Consider the following 27,818-nt stretch of genomic DNA (forward strand, 5'->3'; position numbering starts at 1 on the left):
CTAGTGATGAAAGGCAGGGCCCTCACTTCCTCTTTCTGAGCAGCACAGGGTGTCACCAGACAGGAGCAGTCCTTGCCGGGGAGCCTGAAGCAAACATGGATCAGGAAACCGTGGGCAATATTGTCCTGTTGGCCATTGTCACCCTCATCAGCGTGGTCCAGAACGGTAAGGGAACGCCCTCACTCAGAGGGGGAGACAAAACAGATTTTGTTTGTCAATCGCTTGAAAGTCAGAAGCTCACACCGTTCTCTGTGTCTGTGCACACTTTTGCCCACTTTCCCCTTATTTGTATTTGTTTTCTTTTTGCTTTGAATGTATAGGATATATGCATTTATGCATGACTTTGGGGGTTTCCTTCTGGTATTTCTTGCACTTCAATGTTGGTGACTAACCATGTTTGTAAAGCCGGGGCTGCGATCTAGAAGCTTTATAAAAACCCTTACTAAAGTGTCTGCAGTCAGCATTTTAATTATTAATTACTGTGGCCAGAGACCGGGTGGGAGGCAAGAAGCCTAGAAAGGGAAAGTGAAATACATATTGTCTCAAGACACTGGGCTTTTGTTAAGCGCAGCTGGGCTGACTTCAGTGAAACTGACGTTACCTGTCACCTGTAGGCTAAAAAAAAAAAAAAAAATTGAATTTGGATGGTGGGAGGAAGAAATCACCTTATTATCATTTATCTCTGTATTGCTTCTTTTTTCTTTGGAAGAAAGAGATTCTTTGTAATATTTTTTTTTTTCCTAGCGATGTATAGTTTTGAAGCATTTTTCATACGCATTATATATTAACTATTAATGTAAAGAGAGAGAGGAAACATTTTTTCTTGCGCGGGGTTTGCATTTCCATCCACCTCGCTATCACTTAAGAAAACCGAGCAAGGAAGAAAGAAATACGCAAGGTACCGGGACCTGAAAAAGACAAGACCGTGTAACATTTTCTCTTTCAAGTTCCGAGTTAGGACTGCCACAGATTCTTTTTCTAAGTATTTCCAGTGGCTTTGTGTTTTGCAGTTTATTAAGATAGAGGAAAAAGGAAAGTAACTACCAAGGGCGGCTGTTACCACTTAATGGTAATTATTGAGTGTTCACACACTGTTGTCACACTTTGGAAATTTGAATGTTTCACCAATTTGGGATCCTCTGTTATTTCCCCCCAACTTGAATCTGGACAGAGGCTGAGAATTAGCCTTCTGAGCCCTGAGTAAGGCTTCCCTGAGACCTCCCCACACCAGAAAGACTCGCTTTCCCCTGTATGTTTCCTCTGTGGAACAACAGTTGGCTGCTTTTTGACCCAACTATTTTCATGTTAAATCCACACAATAAAGTTGCAGCTCCGAGAGGGAACAGGTGGGTTGTTTAGTCTGCCATTCCTTGAGCCATTGCTATTTCCTGCAGGCGTCAGGAGCTCCCTTGGCCTTGCGAATCAGCAAGGGATTCATTAATTCAACGTGCAGACACCTCCAGGCTCCACCCCCCGCCCCGCTGCCCTTGTGATGGTCAGAGTCCTGGCTTTATGGGGACATAGCTGTGGGGTGGGTGTCCCAGGAAAGAAAGGATAGGGAAAAGAGATGACCAGGCAAGGTCAGTAGGAAGCCTTCAAAGACGGTTCTGGTTGGGTGAGTGGGCGGTGCTTTTCCAGCTCTGTGTAGGGTCTCCCCTCCCACCCTCCCCCTTGTAAATGGCAACATAACTGACAAACACCGGTGGACCCGGGAGCCAGTGCCTTGTCACTGGCCAGTGTGGATGGGGCTAAGCTAGCTGGAAGGCTGTAGGTCACCCCGAACTGCTGCCTCTCGGTTCAGAGCTGAGCTGGGGGAGGCCGCAGGGTCTCCTGTTGTGAGAATAGAGTCTCTTCATCGCTCCCGAGATGCAGAACCCGGTCCGGGCCTGTCGAGTGGGTCCCGGGCTTTTCCCCGAGTGCAAAGCAAGCCCTGATCCGACTTGAGGGGGACGGCGAAGTTCCTAATTATTTTTGGCAGATGAGATTAAGTCTTCTTCCTTGGTACGGTGTGGAAGGGGAGATGATAGGCGGCCAAATGTCTGAGCCTTAACAGCCGCGGCGTGGGGGCCTTGACTTTTGGCAGGCCATTTCAGATAGATGGCGACACAACACAGTGGCCTCGCTGCTAGAGCTCCAGCCGCTGATGTGGGATGAAGGCTGCCCGGTGGGGAGCTGCAAACCTGGACCAGAGTGGAGCCACCGTTTGGGGCCCGGAGACTTTTTCAGGCTCTTTTTGAAGCCACATGAAAGCCATGCTTTCCCTCTGAGGCCGAGCCCCGGACTGCCGTGTGATGTGGAGACCGCTGGGTGAGGCCTTTTACTTGTGACCGTCAAATGTGCCCATGTCGGGGAACAAGACAAATCCAAACGACCCGGAAGAGAATATCTGTGCTCGCTTACACCTGGGCTTTCAGGCGAACTGCAAAGCTTCAAGTGCCTGTCCAGAACCTCTCTTTGCAATGCTAATTAACCTCAAGGTTGCAACCATGGGTCCTCCTCAGAGAGTTCAGAAAATATGCAAAAACGGTGCCTTTCTCTCCCTGCCCCGCCAAATGCCACTTCAAACCCTTCCTCTTAGTTTTAAAAAATATTTCCGTGTTGTCGCCCGGCACCATAGACGTTGTCTTTGCCCCACGACAGAGAGGTCCGGTCCGCATGTGTCCATGATGGTGTCCAGGGTCTGTGCTCTCTGTTCACTGTGTGAGAACCTCATTTCCCAGAAAGAGGCCAGAGCCCGGCCCGCCCGCTGGAACTTCCCCCTCCGACTCTGAAACGTTGTTGAGTCATCAAGATCTTTGAACCTGTGGCCCTCTTCCAGCTCGATCCAGCAAAACACAGATCTGGAAGCACAGAGCAAGTTTCAAATACGTCGTTCCAAGAAAGCTGGGCCAGAACCACCAAAGGCTGGTTTCCCAGGGAATGCAGATAGATGCATTTCCTATAAATAGCATCCAGAGGGCCTCCGACCCCTCCTGCCGAGGTGCCAGCAGTGTTGACATGCAGAAACACGCAGGCAATAAGCATGGATTTGGAGAAAGTGATTTCCATAAGTAGCCCAACTAGTTAGATTGAGAGGAGAAGGTGAGCCGAGGGGAAGGGCCACTGAGCCCATGCATGGAAGCCTGAGTGGCAGCAGAGAAGAGATGTCCTCCAGCAGAAGAGCCGTTCCTGCCGCCCTTCTGGTTGTGGGGAAAGGCGGTGGGAACTGGCATCATCCTCTCGCCTCAACTCTCTTCTTACCGTGAAGCCGGGAAGGGAGACATCGTGGCCCTGCTCTCACAGGGGTTTGTGAGCATAGGACAAGGAGGGCTAGAGAGCTGGCAGGGAACACCTCCATTTCCGTGACATCCCTGGTACTCCCACCCCCACCACACACACTTGAAGTGAATCTCACGGGCACCATATTGGAAGACCTAACGGCCCAACGTAGGGTTAAATGGGCCGTGGAAACAGGACTCAGGAGGCGCCCCCAAGGCAGAAATCTTATTTGCAGCATTCTCAACAGCTCCGGCCTGGACCCTCCCGTGATAGAGAGCTCACAGCTACTGAACTCCCCCTTTCCCTTGTTAGGTGTATTGGGAGTTTGCTTTGTGTCGAGCATGGTGCTTTGTGCTGGGCATAATACTATTTCACTGAATCCTTGCAGCCTGTGAATTATATCTATATCTATCTATCGATCGATCGATCCTATTTTACAGATAAGCAAAGTGGGGCTTGGAGAGGTTAGAACAATGGTTGGACTGAGATTCAATCCAATTCCAAAAAGTAGACGCTTATGCTATATTTATTGCCTCAAATTCATTTATTCCAACGCTCCCTACTCAAGAACTTCTTTCTCACACGTGCTGAAATCTACTGCCCTGTAACTTCTATCCACTGGTCCTGTTTCTATTGTCTGGAAAAGCTTGGGCTATGCTTGCTGCTTCTAGGTTTACAGAGTCAGCTATCCTGTCATCAATGTATCATTTCCTTTGTGACTTGGTTTCCAGAGTCCCTTGTCATTGGGTTACACCCTCCCACCCATCTTGCCCTGAGCTTTCTAAGATGCAGACAGACGCTTCCTGTACAGGGAAACTCACTCTTCCTGAGATCCAGACATCAATCCTATTAAGATAATCACAGGTGCATTATTCTTTTGAACACTTGTTATCGCACTGCTGGCTCGTATTAACTTTGTGCCTAACTAAGTCCTCAAGATCTTTTTATGTGATCCTGAGAAAGCTGTTTGCCTTCTCTGGCTCCCAGCTTCCTCAGCTGACAAGTGGGGCTACGATAACTTCCGTACGTGTCTGTTGAATATATTGCACGGAGAGGCGCCCGGGTGACCCAGTCGGTCAAGCGTCCAACCTTTGATCTCAGCTCAGGTCTTGATCTCAGGGCTGTGAGTTCAAGCCCCACACTGGGCATGAAGCCTACCCAAAAAACAAACAAACAAACAAACAAACAAAACCACCCTGCAATGGAACAACCTAGGGAAAGTAGCCTGCGGTGCCCGGCATGCGGTGTGTGTGCTCTTTAGTGGTCGGCAGCCTTTTCTCTCTGTGTCTCTGACTCTGGCACTATCTCTCTGGTTTGGCTTACCATCAGCAGCTGGCCAAGATAAGCGTATCAATGGTCTCTGTGCTCGAGGTTTCTGTAACATGGTGGAAGATAACACGGGGGTGGGGTGTGAATGGGGGGTGGGGTGTGAATGGGTGGTGAGGCGTGGGCAAAGGAAGGCAAATTCGTTCAAGTGTAGCTAAGAAGGAGGGAGAGGGAAAGCCTCGTAGGCTGGGGCAGGCTTGCTTTTTTGTTTAATGGGTAGGAAAGATCTGAGTATGTTTCCAGGGTCAAGAGAAGGAGGAAAAAAGAGAGGGAAGGTTCAGGAATTGGGGAGAACACTGATGAGACAAAGGCCTGGAGAGGCGGCAGGAACGGGCTGGAAGTCACAGGTCGAGGGCAAGCCCTGCAAACGAGGAAGGCGTCTGTCTGAGCAAGGAGAGAGAGAAGGCAGGCAGGCACGGAGAACTACAGCCACGTCGTGCTGCTGGTTGCAGAAATCACCTCTGACTTTCTTAATGTTATCTCTGCCACCTGTTCAGAGGCGAGGGCCTCTTAGGTTCTGGGCCCTTAGGTTCAGAACCCTTAGGTTCTGGAAAGTCAGTGAGCAGGACTTCCTGCTGTCCTTTGTGCTAAGAAGAGACATTCAGAACAGACAGATGTGTACTTAAACCCCGTGTGGCTGGTGGGTCCCCTGCGGTGAGCTGCAATGTGACAGCAACAGGAAGAAAATATTCTCATCTGCCCCCTTGGATCTGAGTCCCCAGCTTCACTGTTCCCCAGTGGGGTGGCTCTGGGAATGCCACCCAACCCCCCTGAGTCACTGGGGCCTTGTCTACAAAGGGGAGACAGCATGGCTCACTCCGAGGAGTGGGCACAAGGCCCATCGAAGGAATAGACGTCAGGGGTCTGCTGGAGGGTGACGCCCCCTGCTTACCAGCGGGCCCGTAGCTGCTATGCCCCCAGACGGGCACGTTGCTAGGGTACGGCTGTGCTTTTGCCCAAAAGGAAACCAGAGAAGGCTTTTATTCCTATACACGGTTGATAAGGCTTCCATTTCACAGCTTTTTGAGGAGGCTAATATCAAGCTGATGAAAAGGCATCCCACAGGGACCCCTGATATTCTGGAAATAGGAGCAGAGGAGTAAAAGAGGAGGGGAAGGGAGAGAGACCTTCATCCCTCCCCGCTCCATCCAATCTATAGACAGACCCTTGGGATTCTGGCTTCTCAGCAACCCCCCCGCCCCCAGCCCACCGCCCCACCTTAGCGGGCTCCCTATCTTCCGTTGTCCCGGTCCTGACCCCTCTGGACGCTCCCCATGCAGAAGACCGAGTGGCTTCCTGCTTCCACCACTTGCTCAGCTTATCCCTGCCAGTGACTCCTTGTGGCTCATGAGATGGGCATGAATTCTGATTTTCTTACCGCGGCTCACATCAAGGTCACAGTCACGCCACCAAATCCGGCAGGCGCTTCTCAACTATCCTCTTCTCCAGGCCTGGGCTCGCTTAGTGCTTTCTCGCTCTGTCCACCCTGTGGGCACCGCACGTGGCCCCCCACCAGGCTCTGCGTTCCCCTCCATCCGCGGCCGGGCGCACTGGATAAATTTCATCTAAGTGTTTTGTTCGCGGTTTACCGTCTGCCTCCTCCTCTTCCACCCCCGCCAGAGCATGAGCTTCTCAGGCCAACGTCCTTTGTGTGTTTTGTTCTCGGATGCAAAGTGTCTGGCTCGTGGCAAGTCAGAGGTTAGTAGAGACAGCTGCTGAGTGAATTTCTGGCAAATGACGTTTGACAGAAGACATTCGGGGCTGTTTGGAGGGCACACCGAGGAAACATTTAACGTTCTAGTAAAATAAGGGGACAACAGGCTCATGAACATGCCCATGGTAAACCAGATCCAAACCTTTCCCTCTGTCAGGGTTCTTTGCCCACAAGGTGGAGCATGAAAGCAAGACACAGAATGGGCGGAGCTTCCAGAGGACGGGAACACTTGCCTTTGAACGCGTCTACACTGCCAAGTGAGTTCAAACCCTGATACTGCAAACTAACAGAGTGGGGCCCTGGGGAAAGGGGGCCTTCCTACTGGAGTGAAGGCCACCGTCAAGGCTACATGTCTGTCTGGGTCGACCTTCAGAGTGCCAGGAAGGCAGAGCTCCCAGGGACGATTGAACCTCACCTGGGTGGGGGGTGTTGGGGGCACCCTTGGTCATCTTAATAAGGGCTAGTGTTTAAAGAAAGGAATCAGGGATAGTGGGGGCGGGAGTGGGGAGAGGTGCGATCGCCACAGCTCCCCGTGCTCCAGAAACCTCTGAGCCAGTCACGTAGCCACAGCGTTACCGATTTCCTGGGGAATTCGTCCGAAGGGACTACCATGCAAACCAGCCATGCAAACTCATCGGCTGGCTTTGGAGGCAACAGGTGGGATGCGATGGTGACAGCCTTCAGCTCACTGTCCCTTGCGTCCCCCTTGGGGGGACATCTGGAGGTGTGCCAGGACCTTTGGTAACGCCCACTCTCCTTGAGCAACCAGAACAAGAACAGAAAGAATGGGGGAGCTGTGCAATTCCTCCCCATCCCCCCCCTCCCCCCCACCATTCTTTACTTTTGAATAAAAAAGCTGTTTGAAAATACCTGAGCAGCTCAGAGAAGGAGATGGGAGCTACTCGGGATGCAAATCTGAATGGGCGTTATTCACACACGCGTTTTTCCTTTATGCAGAATGTATTTGAACAGCAGTTTCAGGCAGTGGCCTGTCTGCTTCTCTGTGCCTGTGACCAGGGGCCTGTCACGGGGAGAGGCTTCGGAGAGGAGCTGGCCAAGGAGCTGGCCTTCAGTCTCAACTCGGAGGTGGCTCTGATGGCCGCAGAGATCTTTCCACAGGGGCAGTCGTGGATACCCAAGGAAATTGGCACAGGCTGATATCCAGGGCCCCTCACCCTTTCCGAGCCCTTTGCCTTTTGAGCTCGGGACTTGAGGCCACTCCCGAGTGCTCGAAGCCCCTCCAAGACCTCCCCTTTACTCGGGCCCTCGCCACCTGCCGTGGGGCCCCCCTCGCTCACACTCTGCTGTCCCGAGTAGGGTCATTCCAGCAGTCTGGTCTCAGGGAAATCCTTTGCTAAACTACCTACGGGGATATTTCTCTTTTAACATGTGGACCTTCGGGGTATTAATTCTCAGAATCAGTCGGAAAAGTTTAAAGATGTGTCTGAAGCCATTTTAGACACCGACGCTTAAAGGAGCGTAGGGAACGTACGTAGGGCGCATCTGTCTTTGTGCCATTTGCAGGACGAGCGGTGAGAGCGCCTCTCAGACACTCTGCGTGCGAGAGGTGCGAAGAAGGTGTCTTTGATCAGGGACGACCCGAATCGCTCTCTGCAAACAACCCCGAAGGGCACATTGACGCTATTTGACTACTTGGGAAAGAGAAGCTTCTTTCTGCCCAGATCTCCGCGTTATTAGCAGTTGCACCGGGTGGCTCCGTTCCGGAGAAGCCGGGCGGCGCAGGTGACCTGCGGTGGTTTCCCCGCACCTCGTGCGGAAGTTCAGTTTCCGTTTTGGCAGCAACGAAGACGACGTGGAGGAGGCCAGGCCGTCCGGGTTCTGCCGCGTCCCCCAGGGGGGCGCTGGCTCTGCGCCTAAGGAGTGGCTCCGCCCATACTTGGCCCGGGGCGCCAGCCCCCAAATTGCAGAAGTCGCCCTTTGGTGGCCGCTGCGCTGCGTCATTTGGGAGGGCGGTTTGGAAGTTCCGCAAGGCTGCGGGGTTCCGGAGGGAAGAAGGCGCTGGAGGACCATGGTGGCCCATCCCGGCTGCGCCGGGGGTCCCCACGGTGTGGGCGCGTGGCCCAGCTCCCCCAAGCCACGCGTCTGTGCTTCACCTCCGTGGGAGGAGAGCCACAAGAGTTAGGAGGAGAGGGAGCTGCAGAGCGGGAGCAGCTAAGGGGGAGAAACGGAGAATTTTCTGGAAGAGGGAGGCGGCCCAGACGCTGCTGTGGTTCTGTTACAAAGACCACTTCCTCCCTGACCCAGCTGACCGCACTCTGTGTGCCTGTGGTGGTTTGTCCAAGGGCTGAAAGATCAGGGCCACGGGCCACCACGTGCTGGCGGAACCCAGAGGCGCCAGTGTGCCTGCGTCTGCCAGGAAGTTCCTGCCAAGGGGTCCTGTGTCATAGGGACTCTTCTCCGGCCGTAGCTCGTCTGGCCCCCAAAGCACCAAAGAGGGTGCGAGCTGAGCCGTGGACGAGCAGCAAGAAAAGAACAGGGATTTAATCTTGCTATCAAAAAAAATAAGAAATTAAGCTTTGCTCGGTTTTAATACACAGGTTGAGAGCGCTGTGTGTATTATACCCGTCACAGGGTTGCACGATCAGATCTTCTGGTTGATGGGGTGTGAGATCATAAATGTTTCCAGACCATGGCTGTAAAGAAAAACTAGCGTAAAGGATAAATGATGCTGGCGGATTGAAACGCCTGATGCAGATTTTTCAGCACCAAATATAACTGCTGAGTGATGCAGACGGTTCGAGATCGGGGGGTGGGGGGGGCAGTTGATAAACGGGTATCGCGGCTGGGTGTGGCCCATCGGCTCCAACGGGGTCCCGGTTAACGGTCCACGAGGGTAGAGCCGAGTCAGGGTTTGAGAGATAAAAAGAATCTTGACCTTGACTCTGTTCACGTGTGCAAGGCGTAGTCCAAAGCCCTGTTCCCAGATGATGAGCACAGCTGGAACAGAGCTTGATTTCTGGAGAAAAATCTCAGTTAAACTGACCCAAGATTCTTCCCCATGATGCTGGTAAGCGCGGGCTGCAGAGAGGTGACGGGTCTCCGGAGAAATGTAATTTTCTACACACGTCCCATAGATTACACGTTCCTGGGCTGGTAACAGGTATTACAGAGGAGAGCAAGTTCTGTAAAACAGGACTTTTGAGAACTTCTAAGGTACTGAGGAACACTGTGATTCTTGGTTCTCCAAGAAGGGGAAGTCTTCTTTAACTACAGATACACCCCCATCCCTTTTTTTGGGCAGATCATATCCAGGGTTTAGTGCTTTACAAAATGCATTTTTTTGGAAAACGCCACCCTAATGTCCCTTCTCCCCTGCACCTCTCAAAATCCACTTTGTTTATTTATTTATTTTTTTTAACATTTATCTATTTTTGAGAGGGGGGGGGAGGGGCAGAGAGAGAGGGAGACACAGAATCCGAAGCGGGCTCCAGGCTCTGAGTTGTCAACACAGAACCCAACGCCGGGCTTGAACCCACGAACCGCAAGATCACGGCCTGAGCTGAAGTCGGACGCTTCACCGACTGAGCCACCCAGGCACCCTTCAGATTCCGCTTTAGGCTCACTTCTAAGTAGGGTGGACTTGTAAATAACTTGAAGCGAATAGTTCTGCATTGATTCCATCCATTAGTATAGCTACTATTACTATTATTAGTGATCATTTACTTGCTTGCAGTCAACCTAAACAAAACCCTTAGTAAGTTCTCCTGCACTTCTTCCCGAAGGTGGAGAAAAACAAAAGGGAAAATATGAGTCCTTTTCTCCATGAGCACACAGAGTGTCGTGCATCACATTGAACACAGCAGAGTGACTTGTCGACAACTCGGGCAAGTGCCTCAGAATCAGACCTGGGGAAATGAAGAGAGCCGAGATGGGCCTGTCAATTTTGTCTCGTAGAAAGAACGGCACAAAACCCTCCACAAAAGAAAATTTGGAGTAATAATAATTTGTCCACAGGAAAGGCATTTCCACTGGGGACTGTAAGAAGGAAGACATTGGAGAGGTAACAGTCACCGTTTATTGAATGCTTGTTCTGGGCTGGGCACCGCTCTATCTCATTTTATTTTCATAAGCCAGGGCGGTAATTACTTACGTCTCCACTCACCTCTTATAGATGAAGAAAACTGAGGCTCAGTGCACTCACGCAGCGGCAGACTAGGCATCGGACCCAGGCTTTGTGCCTTTAAAGAGCGTGTGAACATCCATCCGGCTCCACCTCAAGGGACGGCCCTGTCACTGACCAATGCCACATGAATTCAGCCCGGCAGTGGCTCTCTGTCAAGGAGGGACATATGCGTGGGGAGCTGTGGATCGAAGACGGGTCAGAGACTCTGGATCGGAAAAAGACTGGCTTGAGCTAGATCGAGGGACAGGAGTTGGGAGTTTCATTCCAATCCAGACAGACCGTGTTTTATGAAGGACTCGGGTGACTTGAGACAACAGGCAGGAATGACTGAAGGACTGATCCAATGTCACATTACTATACCGTTCTCTCTAATGAGCAAATTCCTTAGATAATTAAGCATTTTGAAAAACTGCATCACCCAGCCCAAGCCAGTACTCAAATACAAACAAAACCAGAAGCATGTGAATGAGGAGGATGTAGGGGCGATCTTTGGCATTAATAGATCGTCAAATTGTTGGAGCCTCAGGTATTAGATCCCATCAGACATAGAACATTATTCAATTAAATAAATAATAACGTGACCTAGTTTTCCAGGGTCACATTCTCAGTCCCAAGGCTGTGGGTTTGTTCCTCTAATACGTAATAGCTGTGACGTTGGGGCGCTCCATAGCTGCGTACGGGACCTGTTTGTTTGCTGAGTACTTCACCCCAAATGATAAGTCGGTTCAAGGCTCCTGCCCTTCCTCCGGGTCTGATTCTGAGGCGCTTGCCGGGTTTGTGGACAGGTCACTGTGCTGTGTTCAACATGATGCACCACACCATCAATGTGTTTGTGGAGAAAAGGACTCGTATTTTCCCTTTTGTTTTTCTCCACCTTTGGGAATGAGACACAGAAGTACTTACGTAAGTACTACTGTGTCCGCTAGATCAGTGAAACCCCTGGGTACCCAGCAAGCTCAGCGGGGCTGTGCTCTCTCCCCTGTGCCTGTATCCCAGGGTAGGATACGCTGCTTTCTTACCTTTAATTTCATTGACCTCTCCGGTGGCGGATCTTTTGATCGTCAGAGGGACACGAAACTTCCTGTGGTCAGGGACACGGCACATCCTCTCTGGGTTCTCTGCGGGGGATGGACCAGGGCTCGGTCATTCCAGAGTTCTCAATGGTACCACTGAGGCATGAGACGCTATCAGTCTGAATAAGGGTCCGTCGCCAATTTAGGAGGAAAGTCATGAGAACCAGATCGGGGAGGGTCCAGATGAAGGAATCCAAGGAAGGAATTCGGATGAAAGGCCAAATACACTTTGAAGAGTGCATCTTTGCTTTGCCTGTTAGTTTGAGTGACATTAGACCAGTGTTTTTCAAACTTGAGTGTGCTTCAGAGTCACCTAGAGGGCCTGTTAAAACAGTCAGCCTGTTAAAACACAGATTGCGGGGCCCCACCCCTGGAGTGTTTAATTCTGTAGGTCTCAGATGGGCATTAACACTTGCAGTTCCCAGGTATTTCTGATGCCTGCTGATCCAGGGACAACACTTTGAGGACCACCTCACTAGAGCATCAACTCTTAAAGCTTACGTGGATCTTAGAGTTACTGTCAGTCTCTTAGTGTTTCAGGTGAGAAAACTACATCCAAAGTGATTATTTTGCCATTGACAGACAGATGGTGAATGTCAGGTCAGAGGTGAAACCTTAGTCACGTGCCCTTTCCACTCCATTGCACTGCCCTTCCCCATTCACGCTTCCATGTCTCGTAAGGTGGTTTTTCCACGGATGTGCGTGTATTTTTTTTCTTTTTTCAAGTGTTTATCCAAGGTATAGGTAGTTCAAATATAGTGTAATATTGTTTTCAGGAGTAGAATTGAGTGATTCATCACTTACATGCAACACCCGGTGCTCAACACGACAAGTGCCCTCCCTGAATGCCCATCACCCATCTAGCCCATCCCCTACCCACCTCCCTCCCTCAACCCTCAGTTTGTTCTCATCATAAAGAGTGCCTTGTGATTTGTTTCCCTCTCTCTTTTTTCCCCCTTCCCGTATGTACATCTATTTTGTTTCTCAAATTCTATATATGAGTAAAAGCATAGGGTATTTGTCTTTCTCTGCCTGACTTATTTTGCTTAGCATATCCTCTGGCTCCATCCACGTCATTGCACATAGCATGAGTAATACTCCATTGTATTTATGTATACCACGTCTTCTTTATCCATTCATCAGTTGATGGACATTTGGGCTCTTTTCATAGCTTGGCTATTGTTGATAGTGCTGCTGTGAACTTTGGGGTACAGGCACTGCCTTTGAAACTGCACTTTTGTATCCTCTGGGTAACTACTTAGGAGCGCAATTGCTGGGTCGTAGGGTAGTTCTATTTTTAACTTTTTGAGGAACCTCCATATGTTCTCCAGAGTGGCTGCACCAGTTTGCATTCCCACCAACAATGCGAAAGGGTTCCCCTTTCTCCACGTCCTCGCCAACATCTGTTGTTTCCAGAGTTGTTCATTTTAGCCATTCTGACAGGTGTGAGGTGGTATCTCAGTGTGGTTTTGGTTTGTATTTCCCTGATGATGAATGATGTTGAACATCTTTTCATATGTCTGTTAGCCATCTGGATGTCTTCTTTGGAAAAACATCTATTCATGTCTTCTGCTCATTTTTTCCTCTCCCTTCCTTCCTTCCTTCCTTCCTTTCTTTTTCTTTCTTTCTTTCTTTCTTTCTTTCTTTCTTTCTTTCTTTCTTTCTTTCTTTCTTTCCTTTCTTTTTGAGGATGGGGAAGGACAGAGGAAGAGAGAGAATCTTAAGCAGTTTCCGTGGCCAGTGAGGAGCCTGGCATGAGGCTCGATCTCATGACCGTGAGATTGTTACCTAAGCCAACATCAAGAGTTGGACTGACTTAACTGACTCAACCTACTGAGCCACTCAGGCACCCCTTCTGCCCATTTCTTAACTGGTCTTTTTGTTTTTGGGGTGTTGAGTTTGACAAATTCTTTATAGATTTTGGATACTAATGCTTTATCAAATATCTTCCCCCATTCTGTAGGCTGCCTTTTAGTTTTGTTGTTTGTTTCCTTCACTGTGCAGAAGCTTTTTATCTTGATGAAGCTCCAGGAGTTCATTTTTGCTTCTTGCGACATGTCTAGTAAGACGTTGCTACCGCCGAGGTCAGAGAAGTTGCTGCCGTGTTCTCCTCTAGGATTTTGATGGTTTCCTGCCTCACATTTAGGTCTTTCATCCATTTTGAATTTATTTTTGTGTATGCTGTAAGAAAGTGGTCCAGTTTCATTCTTCTGCACCTTGTTCTTCAGTTTTCCCAACACCATTTGTTGAGGAGACTGTCTTTTTTCCATTGGGTATTCTTTCCTGCTCTGTCAAAGGTGAGTTGACCATGTAGTGGTAGGTCCATTTCTGGATCTTCTATTCGTTCCACTGATCTATGTGTCTGTTTTTGTGTCAGTACCATACTGTCTCGATGACTACAGCTTTGTAATATAGCTAGAGGTCCCGAATCGTGATGCCTCTAGCTTTGTTTTTCTTTTTCAGGATTGCTTTGGCTATTCAGAGTGTTCTGTGGTTCCATACATATTTTAAGACTGTTTGTTCTAGCTCTGTGAAAAATGCTGGTGGTATTTTGATAGGGATTGCATTACATGTATGGATTGCTTTGGGTAGTATAGACATTTTAACAATGGTTGTTCTTCCAGTCCATAAGCATGGAATATTTTCCCAGTTCTTTGTGTCCTCTTCAAGATACTCCATAACTGTTCTACGGTTTTCAGAGGACAGATATTTTACCTCTCTGGCTAGGTTTATTCCGAGGTATCTTATTGTTTTTGTGTGATTGTAAATGGAATCAATTCCTAGATTTCTTTTTCCGCTGCTTCATGATTGGCGTAGAGAAATGCAACAGATTTCTGTACATTGATTTCATATCCTGCGACTCTGCTGAATTCGTATTAGTTCTATCAATTTTTTGGTGGAGTCTTTCCAGTGTTCTCCATAGAATATCATCTTGTTTGCAAATAATGAAAGTTTGATTTCATTCTTGCCAATTTGGATGCCTTTTATTTCCTTTTGTTGTCTGCTGAGGCTAAGACTTCCAGTACTATGCTAAATAGTGCATGGTGAGAGTGGACATCCCTGTCTTGTTCCCGACCCCAGAGGGAACACTCTCAGTTTTTCCCCATTGAGTATGATATTAGCTGTGGGTGTTTTCATATGTGGCCTTTATGATGTTGAAGTATGTTCCATCTGGCCCTACCTTGTTGAGGGTTTTTACCAATGTGGATGTGCATATTGATGGTCCTGACCGAGACTGTCAACTTTTCCAGAGGATATTTGCTATTTTTTTAGTGTAGTCGAAAAGCTAACAGATATGGTTACAGAGTTGGACTGACCAGGACGTGCATCCTGGTCCCACCACCTTGTAGCTCAGTGACACTCAGCAGTTAGTCAACTTCTCCCAACCTCAGTTTCTCATGTGAAAATGAGGGTAACTGTGGTAGACTGAATAAAGAGCCCCCAAACATCTTTACATCCCAACCCTGGGAACCTGTAGGTTCTGTTACATGGCAAGAAGGAATTCAGATCGTTAACCACCTGACCTTAAAATCAAGAGATTACTCTGGATTACTTGGGTGGAACCAATGGGATCACCAGGATTCTTTTCTTTTTTAATGTTTATTTATTTTTGAGAGAGAGACAGAGAGTGGGGGAGGGGCAGAGAGAGAGGGAGACACAGAATCTGAAGCAGGTTCCAGGCTCAGGTGTGAGCACAGAGCCCGACGCGGGGCTCAAACCCGTGAACTGCGAGATCATGCCTTGAGGAAGTCAGACGCTTAACCGACTGAGCCACCCAGGCACCCCTGACAAGGGTTCTTTAACTGTGAAGGAAGGAGGCGGAGAAGTGGGTGTCAGAAAGACCCTCTCGGCCACTGCTGCCTTTGAGGTTGGAAGGGGGCCACAAGCCAAGGAATGCAGGTGATCTCTAGAAGCTGAGAAAGGCAAGGCAAAACGGATTCTTCCCTAGGGTCTCCAGCAGGCTTGCAGCCATGCTGACCCACCTTGACCGTGGCCCAGTGAGACCCATTTGGACTTCTGACCTCCAGATGATTTGTCTTGTTTTAAGCCCCGATGTTTGGGGCTACCTGTTCCAGCAGCCGCAGAAAACGCATGCAGTCACCCTGCGCGCTCACACGGCTGCGGTGAGTGTCCGGGGGGGACAAAGGGTGTAAAATATCAGCATGGTGGCTGGTGTGAGGGGAGGGCCCCTCCCCGAGAGTGAAGACTGAGCCCTGAACACGGCGATCGCACCACCAGCACGAGACCTTTCTGAGCGTCAGCTTTTCTGAATCGACCCTGGTTTCTTTCACGCTCGAAGCTCATCTCCCCGCCCCCCTCCCCAGCCTCGCCTGTGGGTCTGAGCTGACTTGTGTGTCTGACAAAGGTTTCTCAGTTGGGCTCCTCTCTCCTGCACCCCCCACCCCCCACCCCCAATCCTGACAGCTGCCACAGCCCTGCTGTCTGTGTTGCTCACTTTTCAATTCCAAGAAGCACTTTGGCACAGCCAGGAGCAGGAACCCTGCCAAAACGAATCCATCAAGAAACCGAGTCTCCGACTGGCTTCACTGAGGAAGGGACTAAATGGATTCTGAGCATGTATTTGCTTTATACCACTGCCTATGTCTCATAAGTGGAGTCATGAATGGGGTTCGTGCTTCATGCGTGATGGTGATTATCGGCTTGGGGTTTCAGGTGATTTTCAGACGGTGCCGCGGTAGCGTGTTTCCTAATGCTTCTTCTCCTTATTTATTTATTTTTTTTTATTCTACAGCCAAAACTGTGTGGACGCGTACCCCACGTTCCTTGTCGTGCTCTGGAGCGCAGGGCTGCTCTGCAGCCAAGGTAACTCTGGCTTCTCCTTGTGTGTTCTCTTTCTGGAGCGTGTGCCGTGGGGAGGTTCAAACGCGGGCTCTTTTGTTGAAAAGACTTTGCTTGACCTCCAGCTCCGATCCCCGTGAAGCCCTCGGAGAGGTGAGAACCCTCGGGAGGTCGTGTTTCAGGCATGCTCTGCGCCTGTGCGGAGCGGGTGCGATAATGCATTGCTAATGCTTGCTCCTCGGTGGCTGGTTGAGAGCTTCTGCGCCGACAAGGGTGGTTTAAGGCTAAATGTGACTCAGAATCCTTAAGCAGTGTTAGCGCAGATACAAGGGCATTATAAATGAGGGCGCCTGAGGGATCTATTCTGGGACCAACGTCACTCTGCTCTTCTGCTAATAAGCTGGCAGGGTGGCAGGTCCTCTGTCAGGCCTGGGTCTGCAGAGCCACGGGCCGGATTCCAGGTCCCCAGCCTTCTCTGGGGTTAGCAGCCGCCCACGGTCTTGACTTCAGCAGGTTGACTCCCAGAGTTGACTTAAGAGGACCAGGAAACCAGAGTCGTGTTTTTCGGGTCCCCTTTGGAGATCGGCACTGTGCCTGGCGGGGGGGGGGGGGGGGGGTGGGAGGGCTGGCGTGACCTGGCCAGCTTCCACAATGTGGCCCCCAGCGGGGGTGTGTAAGAAAAGGCCACAAGTGTCCCCCGAGGGACTCTTTAATCCTTACCTCTTCTCCCACTTGAGGGAGTAGGTAGAGGGCGTATTATCTCCCTCTGTTATCTTTTTGTTAAGTTTCTTTATTTCTTTTTGAGAGTGGTGGAGAGAGCGAGTAGGGGAGGGGGCAGAGAGAGAGAGGGAGAGGGAGAGTCCCACACAGGCTCTGAACCCAAACCGAGAGCCAGACGCTTAACCCCGCGGAGCCACCCAGGCTCCCCTCCCTCTATTCGCCTGGAGAACACTTTGGTTCGGGGAGATGAGATGACGGGCTCAAGGTTACTCAGCTGGTGAATAACAGAGCCAGAAACAGAGCCCAGGTCTCTGGCGTTAAGTCCTGGATTTTGCACCAGGGCTTTTCTGCATTATCCACGTATATGATGCATAGACCTTGAGCACCTCCTACGTGACAAGCCCTGTGCTTAGATACACGGTGATAAATAACAAGACGTAGTGGCCGAGCACATGGCACTTGGTGAGATGAACCACAGGCAAAAAAGCGAAGGGATACATTGTTGCCGAGAGTGAGAAGCGCCCTGAAGGGAAGGAATCAGGCGCAGGGACAGAGAACAGAGGTGAGGGATGGCAGCAGAAACTCCTTCAGGGAGAGCATGTGGCCTCCTCCCGTGCTCCATAAGGCCGTCATCACTCACTATTTATTTACCACTATCTATCCCGAGTGAAATAGGAAACGTGTCTGGCGTCACTTGAAAAATCAAGCCAAACTATGCTTATACGAGGAGTTACGATTCCTTTTAGGTCCTAGATGATACTCGATAGAGATGGATGTAGAGTTGTTCTAGCTAGATAAATACAAAGGGAGTGTGAAGGTGTTTCAGAGCCCCGGGACTATGCATTTTCTGCCAAGCAGTTGTTGGCATTGCTAGGGGTCAAAAGTGTCAGTAAACCCTCTTCGGTAATCGTCACTTCTTACGCTCTATAGTAAATTACTGGATTGTTTAGTCAAAAGGAACCTCAGAGATCATTCTAGCCCAGATTCTTCACTTTACAGGAGCAGGAGCCCGAGTCCCAGAGGGACAAGCGGTTTGCTCAAACCTCAGAATTTTCGAGTCCAGATTCGAACCCACTGTGCTTTTCCTACTGTTCCAAGCGGCCTGGTGGGTCCACGAGGCATGAGCACAGCCATTTTCCACCCCTGACTTTTGTGAGCTCATGTTCAGTTTAGCTCCTGTTGAGAGAGAGATGTGCTGGTAAGTTAGAGCAGAGCCATCCAGATGGGACAAACCAGGAAAAACTTTGTTCAGGGCAGATTGTGAATTGTGACAGTTTCGTGACTTTCAGATAATAGCATGAACTTCATAAGTGGTTTCTTTTGTGTTTTGGTTTTCTTACCTGTCACATAACACTAGTGTTTTGGGAGGGTCTGGGGACTGACGACTGGAGACAGTTCTTTTTTTTTGTTTGTTTGTTTTAATTCTTAAGTGTTTTCTTTCTTTATTTTGAGAGACAGAGGGACAGAGAGAGAGAGAGAGAGAGAGAGAGCACACATGCATGAGCAGGGGAGGGGCAGAGACAGAGGGAGAGAGAGAATCCCAAGCAGGCTCCGCGCTGTCAGCGCAAAGCCTGATGGGAGGGCTCTAACACACGAACTGTGAGATCATGACCTGAGCCAAAATCAAGAGTCAGATACTTAATCAAATGAGCCACTCAGGCATCCCTAGAGACTATTGTGAGGACACTCATTGCTGGTGTTGTGACCCTGGGCTGTTCTTCACTCATCCTTCCTAAGCCTCAGTTTCCCCATTTGTAAAGCAGGAATAATTGAGTTCCCAGGATGCTTGAGAGACTGTGCATAAAGTCCCTGACATAGTGCATGGCATATATCAGATTGAACCATAGAAAACTGCTGATGCCTGACAGTTTAGGATCCACAAAAATGGCAGTTTCATATAGTTCAACCTAACAATAGAAGCCCAGTAAATGTGATTATTGATGGCACGGGTGGTGGTAACACGGTTTTAAAATTATACAAACTTGGTTTCAGATTCCACCTTGTTAAAAAATAAAATTCAACCGAATAAATTTGAAGACCTAATCGGCTTCATTAAAGGATTCACGATTCCAGCACCCCATCTAGCAAGCAGAGGGGGGTGCAGAGGGGTTGTACAAAATGGAAGGTTTTTATAGGAAGGAGGGTGAGGCAAGAAAGTTGTCAGCAAAAGAAAAGGATTTTTTCCGGGCAAGGTTTCTTTCCCTTAGAGAGGAGAGGAGGGGCCCTTATCCTGCAGACCTCACCTTCCTTCCATCCCCCACGTGGGAGAGGGCCCATGCGACCCATGACTGCCTTGGCTCGGATCAGAAAATTCCTGACTACAGATTAAGACTGCATTTTGGAGGGAGATGGAAATTGCTATCAGGTTAGATAGGAAGCCCAGCCTGGGGACTTGGCCTAACTGATGCCATCTTGGGTGTGTGGTTTTCTTTTTAACAATCTTTTCTTTGGCTTACTTGACGTTTATTAATTCACTTAACAAATAATTTTTGAAAGCCACTATGTGCCAGGCGCTATGCCAAGCACAGAGATAATGGCTGGCCAAAGATGTGTGTCCTCATGGGTCTTTTGGTCTGGTAAGTGCAGCTGGGCAAACTGACTTCCTTGAGCCTAAATTTCCTCATCTGCCCAATGGCGACAGTGATACGCTCTTTACCAGGGGGCTGGGAGGATCGGAGACCCAAGTACCCAAAGTGCCTGGGGGCAGTGCCTGACATATAAAAAGCACTCTGTCGACACAATTAATTTGGCATTTGAATAATGCTGGCAGGTCTTCAGGGTGCTTTTATACCCATGCACTTATATCACCCTCATAATTATTCCTGAGAGGTAGGAAAGCTGCAATCAGCCCTTTGTCCAGATGTAGAATGAGTTAAGTATTAGCTCCTGATCTGAATGGTTCTTGTGGGGTTGGGTTTTCTAACTCTCAAGTCCAAGGTTCAGGACTCCCGATGCTCACGGATGCTCCTCAGGGGACTAGAAGGCAAAGGGAATCTCCTTCCCTACAGATGTTTTCTGAATTGGCAGCAATTTTTCAGAAAAGGTTGAGCATTGCACTGCCTGGTGGCCCAGAGGGGAAGGGTATACTTTTAAGAGAGCCAGCCTAGAGCTGGGCTTGGGGTTTGGGTCTGGTTCCCCATCCCCTGCCCCGGACCACATCACACACACACACACACACACACACACACACACACACATACACACAAACACACACACCACCCATCCCACCTGGCAGTCTTACACAAGCCCTTTGACCCCTGAAGCCCAAGTTTTCACATCTCGAATAAGCAAAGATGATATTGGGCAGGTGCGAAGGATTCAGATTAGATGATGGGCAGGAAAACACTTTGTAAACTGTACCACGATGCCCGTAGAAAGTAACATTACTATCATCGAGGTCCTAGGTTTCTACCAGCCCTGGGCTTTTGCTGAAGTTCAGCCCCAGCTGCCAGCACTTGAGGCTTCTGCTAGATTTTGTGACCAGCATTCGTTGTGTAATGACTGGATTAATACCATGCTAACTTAGCATGTTCTGGCATCTGTGAAACTCACACGGGTGTTTCCTTTTCTCCACTTAGTTCCCGCCGCCTTTGCTGGCCTGATGTACCTGTTCGTGAGGCAAAAATACTTCGTCGGCTACCTGGGGGAGAGAACTCAGAGGTAGGCCACTGGGACTGTTTAAGAACCAGGGTGTGAGCCACGCTTTTTGAGCAAGAAGAGGGATCGTTCACCACCATATTCTGCCCAAGATTTAAGGCTCTGGGCGGGGGGTCACTCGGGGCTGGAGGGTGAAGGCTATAGTATCCCTCCCCCCTTTTCCCCCTGAACTTTGCGGGCTCGGCAAATACAGCTGGGGGACTTGATTCCTACGCCCAGTAACAAATTCCTCCACGTGTCGTCGGGCCCACGAAGGATGCTTTCACACCGCCCGCTGCCCATTCTTGCACCCCCTCTGCCCCCTGCTCTACTCCCACCCTTCAGAGTCTGACTTTCTGGGTCTGGCTTCCCAAGGCCTCCGGTGAGTGAAGCGTTTCACTGTTTGCCTAAAGAAGTGAGAACTAAAACGCGCACCTTGTGATCAGTTCTCTTGAGTAACAGATTTTCCAGGGACCAGCAGGAAGAATGTTGCAAAAATAGGACGCACGAACACTCAGAGGACGGAGCCTGTGAATAGAGTCCCCGTTGCATGGCTGATGGAGGCTGCCAGACGGAAAGCCCCAGAGCAGCAGCTATAACTTTGGCTACACCCGGTTTGGGAAATCCGGATTTCCATAAAATAAATGAGGATACTTACAGGAGACATGTTATAGTCTGCCACCAGTTCCTCAGAATTCTTGTTAGAATTTTTTTATTTATTTATTTTTTGAGAGAAAGAGAGAGAGAGAGAGAGTGAGCAGCACAGGGGCAGAGAGAGAGGGAGAGGGCGAGAGAGAATCCCAAGCAGGCTCCGCGTGGCCAGCACAGAGCCCGATGTGGGGCTTGAACTCGTGAACCGTGAGATCGTGACCTGAGCTGAAATCAAGAGTCGGACACTTAACTGACTGAGCCACCCAGGCCCTCCCACTTCTTTCGAATTCTTAACGTACCAGCAGGGCTCCAGGAGCCAGGCATGTGTTCTGGGAGGCTGCCGCCTGCCCCAGTGGTGACTCCAGCCCTCCCCTCCATTTTTCTCCCTTGTCTAGTTTCACGTCCCCCCCTGTCTCTTACGACAGCACCCTCCTCTCGCGGTTAATGGGCTCTCCGTTTTGATAACATCTGCAGCGGTGACAAAGGCATTGACATCCCGGGAGGTCGGCAGGTGAAAGCATTCTATCTGGGGACCTTGGGAGCCTGTGAAACTAAATGGCTGGGGGCCGGGGGGTGATGGCGAGCTGCAGCCAGGAGAAGAATGACTCGTCTCTCAGAGATTCTTTCCTGGGCTCGTCTGCTATTCATTCCTCTCTAGTGGGGTTCTTATTTACCCTTGAAAACCACAGTTCCATTATCTCTCTTACCCTTATCAACACTCTCATAAATGATATTCCTCATTCTCTTCCACTCTGGAAAGCCTCTATTCCGCCTTTTCCCGGGAGAGCACCTGTTGTCAAGAAGCGAGGGGTGGTGGGGTGTCTATCAGTAAAATAAGGGGGTTCTGCTCTCTTGGGCTGCCTCCCCGTGCATCCCTGTCTTCCTCCGCAGAGTCTCCGGGGTCTGGCCCAGTCACTGTTCTCTTCGCCTGTCACCTCTCGCCTGAGATCTTAAAGTCGCTTTAATTCTAAGACAATCTGTGGAGCATGACAACATTTGTTGATTTGCCCGTAGGCTCTCTGTGTTTTAAAGGTAATCACTGCTAGGGAATGAACCGAGGTGGCAAAAAATAATAAGATCTAGACTTAAAACCTTAAAAATACTAGACTTCCCTGGACCTCATTAAAATGTAATTGGCCTAATGTCTTAAATCCTGTCCTAGTCTCCCCCGTGAGATCCCACCGGCCCCTTTACCACTGTCTGTGGTGCCTTCGGAGCCTTCTCACCTGTCCCGCACCCACAGCCTTCATTACTCATCCATCACGGTGCTCCTTCCTGCTGAGACCAAACACGGCCTCACAACACTTCTGAACACAGAGTTCGGAGCTATTGGCATCAGGAGATATGACATCTATGGGATGAAATGTCTAATCCTAATCTAGACCGACATATAGTTTGAGGTAGATGCAACCCCGAGAGCCTCTATGGCTAGGTCCAAGAGGATTTTCAATTCTGCCTTCTGGAAACTATGTGCTAATACCCTCTTCCGCCGTGGACCCCCTCTTTCGGATCCCCACTTCCGTCCCTGGGCCGTGTCGCACTTGTTCTCTGCAGATGCTCTAATGGCCAAATGTCTTCGGGATCTGCTTTAGTTCTTGGGCTCACCATAGAGGAAGATACTGCTCAGGGAGACCTTTCCAGGAATTTCTCCCGGGGGCTGTCAGTCATCTTTGCTCCTCCCCAGAAGTTGCTTTGGCCCTATCCACATCAGAAGTTCTAGTGTCATTTTGGGTGCAGTGGGTGGGCATGACATTCCTTGATGTGTCTCCCCCACCGAAGCTTCTTCCTTCTGGAATTTTGGAGCCCCCACCTTTGTCCCTCCTAGAAGCTTATGGCTCTGATTCTCAGCCCCACATCCTACTCCCTGACACTTTTCTCCCTGTTTTGATTAGGTAGTTTGTAGCATCTCAAACCACATGAATTTCAGGGGCGCCTGGATAGCTCAGTAGGTTAAGTGTCCGACTCTTGATTTCAGCTCAGGTCTCAGATCTCAGATCTCAGGGGTGTGAGATCGAGCCCTGTGTTGGGTTCTGTCCTGACAGCATGCAGCCTGCCAGAGATTCTCTTTCCCTCTGTCTCTCTGCCCCTCCCCTGCTCACTGTCTGACTCTCAAAAAAAAAAAATGAATTTTAGTTTCTTCCCCTTTCATTCTAAGCTACTATCGGGACCCAAACTCAGCGGCAGTTGGCATTATATTACAAGACTGCTTGCCTTTTATCATCTACCTTTACTTGACTTTTTAAAAAAAAATGTTTATTTATTTTTGAAAGAGAGAGAGAGAGAGAAAGAGAGAAAGAGAGAGCATGAACAGGGGAAGGGCAGAGAGAGAAAGAGACATAGGCTCCAGGCTCTGAACTGTCAGCACAGAGCCCGACGCGGGGCTCGAACTCACGAACCGTGAGATCATGACCTGAGCCGGAGTCGGACACTTAACCGACTGAGCCACCCAGGCGCCCCTCAAGGCTGGTGTTTCTAAAGTCCAACCCACCAACCAACAACCAAGTGCACCAAGAATTGCCTGGGGGTGCTTGTTAAAAATAGACATTCCTGGGCCTCACCCTCAACGTACCGAATCAGAATCTCTAGGGTGGGAGCCTGGGAGTATGCATTTTAACAACTTCTGCACACAGTGTGGGAATCACTGAAGGCTGTTCATGCCTCTTTTCTGAGAATGATTCATTTGACAAAAATCTCTGGAGGGCCTGATTTATTGGAGATATGTGGGTGAGCAGAGGAACAATATCTTGTTCTCGTGGGCCTTACAATTTTTATTCCCTTTAGAAGTTACCGGGTTTAAAGTGGTATTTCCTTTCTGAAAAGAACAGAATTTTAAGGCCAGATGGGACCATGCAGTTTTCTTTTTCCACCCACATTTTGTATATATTTTTATGTGAGGCGGGGGAGGGTCAGTGACTTGCCCAAGGCCACACAGCAGGGAGCGGGGGCTGGAGCTCAGGGGTCCTGGTGCCTGGCCCCAGCTACACCTCACACCACACCTCCTCCTCCTCGAAGTTTTAGGCACATTCGAGATGGGAATTGTCTGTCATAATGCCTTTTTGAATTTTTTATTTTATTTTATTTATTTTTGATAGAGAGAGAGCACAAGTTGGGGGGGCGGGGGGGCAGAGAGAGAAGGAGACAGAATCTGAAACAGGTTCCAGGCTCCGAGCTGTCCGCACAGAGCCCGACGCGGGGCTCGAACTCACAAATTGTGAGACATCGTGACCTGGGCGGAAGTTGGGTGCTCAACCGACTGAGCCACTCGGGTGTCCCTGTCATAATGCCTTTTTGATGTTTTCACGTAGGTTTGATGCTGTGTGTGTGTAAAAGAGGGGGGGTACATTTATTTCAAAACGTAACAACAAAATCCTAGTCTCCAAAGGAGCCCTCGGGAAGGTAGACAGAGCAGGACTCTGGCCTCACCCAGACAGGTTTGAATTCCCACTTTGCCTCTTCCTGGCTGTGTGCCCTTAGGCACATCATTCAACCTGTCTCTTCTCAGTTTCCCCACCTGGATAATAGGTTACCAATACCCCACAAACAAAGTCACAGATATAAAATGCCTGTCTCTCAGATGCTTCGTTTAATTCTGACCTTCCCCGCCCCATTTAGAGAGAACTGTGTATCAGCTTCCAGAGACAATCACAGAGATGCCTTGGGTTTCAGTCTAATTATGCAGGACGTGTCCCGCGGGCCCCCCACCCCGGCCCTTCCTTCTGCCCCCACCGCGCCCACCGCCAGGCTGGACAGATTTCAAACTGAGGCTCCCGAAGTGCCCGAGGTGGGGACCCCCATTCACACTTAGCCCTGCGGGTGGTGGGCACGTGCTGGACCCTTGCCTTCCACGCCCTTCGCACGGTCCGGGAAGAGTTAAGGCACCACCCAGCCGTCTCCTCGGGGGCGGGATGCCTTGAGACCTTTGAAAAATGCTGCCCCGAAGTCAAGAACACCACTATTTCAGCAGCAGGCGCTGCCATTTCATCCTTCACCGCAGATTTATCTCGAGCACATTCTGAAACAGCTTTGCAGATCGCTTTTTCTTGTTTCTGTAATGAGCATATGGTGGCCTCATTCCTGTGATAAATCTGAGCCACCACAATATTTGACTTTTCACAAGTTAATTTCTCTGAACCCTCTATTCTCTGGCTAAAAGATAGCCCTTCCTTAGACTCTGTTACTTTCTCATCAGCATTAGCAGGTGACTGTATTTGTCCGCCAGGGCCACGGTAATCAAGTACCGTAGACGGCGTGGCTCAGACAACAGAGACTGATTGTCTCCGGAGGGTAGAAATCTGAGATCAAGGTGTTGGCTGCCTTGTTTCTTCTGACGCCTCCCTCCTTGGCTCACGGGTGGCCATCTTTCCCCTGTGTCTTCCTTCTGTGTGGGTCTGTGTCCAGATCTTCTCTTCTTAAAGGACACCAGCCATATTGAGTCAGGGTCCACCCTGGTGATTACAGTTTTACCTTAATTACCTCTTTAAAGATTCTGTCTCTAAACACGGTCATGTCCTGAGGAATTGGGGTTAGGATTTCAACATATGAATGGGGGGGGGGAGGGGAGGACACAATTTAGCCCATCATGCTCTCTTTAGAGAGCATATTATTTTTCTCCCCAATAAAGAAACAGGAGGTCTCACTTCATGAGCATGACTGTAAACAGGGAACCGAGGACAGAAGAACAGGTCAGAACGGGGCAGAAGAACACAGCGGGCCAAGGAGCAGGGACAATGTCGGCCAGCCATGTTTCTCAAACTTTAATGGCCTGTGAGTCACGGAGGGACTTGTCAAAACGCAGATTTGGATCCGCTGAATCCAGAGAGGGACCTGCGATTCTGCGTTTCTCAACAAGCCCCCCGTGGATGCCAACGCTGCTGGTCCGTGGCCCACACTTTGAGTAGCAAGGAAATAGTCGCACCGCTGAACGTTTTTCAGACTCTTGACATAGGGAAGTTAGGAGTTCCGTGATGAAGCTTTGGGGTCCATTTCAAAAAGATAAAATTTCTACCGTCGAGCCTGGGGATGCCAAATTCTGCTCTCTCTCTTGATTATGTCAAAAAACATAATGCTCAGCAGCACTGACGCACCTGTTTAGCTGAGTTGGCTGTTCTCGTTGAGCAGCTATGATTGCCAAAGGGTCCCCTCACTGGGTCGTTACTAACAGCCTTAACGAGCCATTTGGCTGGACTTTCCAAACACGCTAGCGCTACCCAGGTTGGATCCGGCCACGGCGGTCACAAAAGGATCGTTCAGAGGGAAGCCAGGGCAGCCGCTGTGCACAATTAGGTGGTCACCTATCACTGGGGAGCTGCCTCCTGACCCCAGCTGACGATTTGCCTAAGCAGCGTAGGATTTAGAGCCTTTGAGAGAAGAATATGAATGTACTAAAACATCTCTGCCCCACCTCCATTCGCTTAAAATGTAAGAGCCTGTCTTCCGCTGCTCGGGGTCCAGCTTTCATTAGTGTGAACATGGCTCATTCCCAAGCAGCCTCAGGAGAATAGATTGAACCCTCGGATCCTGAAGCACCTTTTAGATTCCATCAGCCTCACTGGTTCGTGAAACCAGCCCCTGTCTCGGAGAGGCACTTCAGTCCTGGGTGAGACACAGCGGCCAGCACGGCTTTGCAGGCACTCCTGGAGCAGAGCGGCTGCAGAAAGGGTCGGAACGAGTCACTGGGGTTCCTAATCCCGGGTCAGAATGCCTGACGACCGACCGACAGCACCCACTGCCTTCACGCCATCAGGGTTCAGAAGGACACTGGGGGAACGCAGAGAAGCTGTAGAGCAGAGCCCTAACGATGATGGGGTTTGGGGTCTCGGCTCTCGTAGCTTGGTTCTGAAATACGTTCAGTGATTAATAGTAGCAGAGACCCTTCCGTGCTTCATAGGAAGTCAATGGAGCATTCCTGAGTAAAAGGAACTATAATTGAAACCCCTTGTGTCTCAAATTGATGACGTTCTTTGTTAAGCCCATCTCAGTTGCCGCTTCTACCGTTTTCTCTCTTTTCCAGCACACCGGGCTACATATTTGGGAAGCGAATCATACTGTTCCTGTTCCTCATGTCCCTTGCCGGTATCTTCAACTATTATCTCATCTTCTTTTTCGGAAGTGACTTCGAAAACTACATAAAGACGGTAACCACCACCGTCTCCCCTCTACTCCTCATCCCCTGACTCTCCGCCGAATACAGGGTCGGCACTTCTATCTGATCGATACCTGAAGTCATCATAACTCAGCCCTTGGAAAGATACAGCTCCTCTTTAGACAGCTGTAAATCGAATGACCATCTGGGCTCCGCAGCTTGAGTTAACCTTGCTTTCCCCGGAAGAAAATAACTTAGTGTCCGCTCCCCCGCCCTTGAGAATGGCAGTGGCCCCGTGTCTCTTACTCAGACCCGTTCGGTAGTTCTGTAGGTTTCCTGAGTTACCCCACTTCCCGAAGATGTTTTGTGACCACATTTATGTTTTCCTCAAATAAAGCGCAGAGACATGTTTCA

At 49.8% G+C, this 27,818-nt stretch overlaps 1 protein-coding gene and 1 long non-coding RNA gene across 2 annotated transcripts; both read left to right on the forward strand.

Moving 5' to 3' along the window:
* The first annotated feature begins 15 nt into the window (after positions 1–15).
* LOC122224044 (arachidonate 5-lipoxygenase activating protein) lies at positions 16–27,818 on the forward strand. Its single transcript, XM_042945388.1, has 5 exons — positions 16–165; positions 6,456–6,555; positions 16,269–16,339; positions 20,614–20,695; positions 27,333–27,818. Exons 1-5 carry the CDS (start codon positions 96–98, stop codon positions 27,493–27,495), a joined length of 486 nt encoding a protein of 161 aa, XP_042801322.1. The 5' UTR covers positions 16–95; the 3' UTR covers positions 27,496–27,818.
* Positions 9,791–11,056, forward strand: LOC122224090. Its single transcript, XR_006204651.1, has 2 exons — positions 9,791–10,319; positions 10,431–11,056. It is a non-coding gene; the product is annotated as an uncharacterized LOC122224090 (long non-coding RNA).

Source organism: Panthera leo, chromosome A1 (genome assembly GCF_018350215.1).
Source record: "Panthera leo isolate Ple1 chromosome A1, P.leo_Ple1_pat1.1, whole genome shotgun sequence".
In the NCBI taxonomy this organism is placed as follows: Eukaryota; Metazoa; Chordata; class Mammalia; order Carnivora; family Felidae; genus Panthera; species Panthera leo.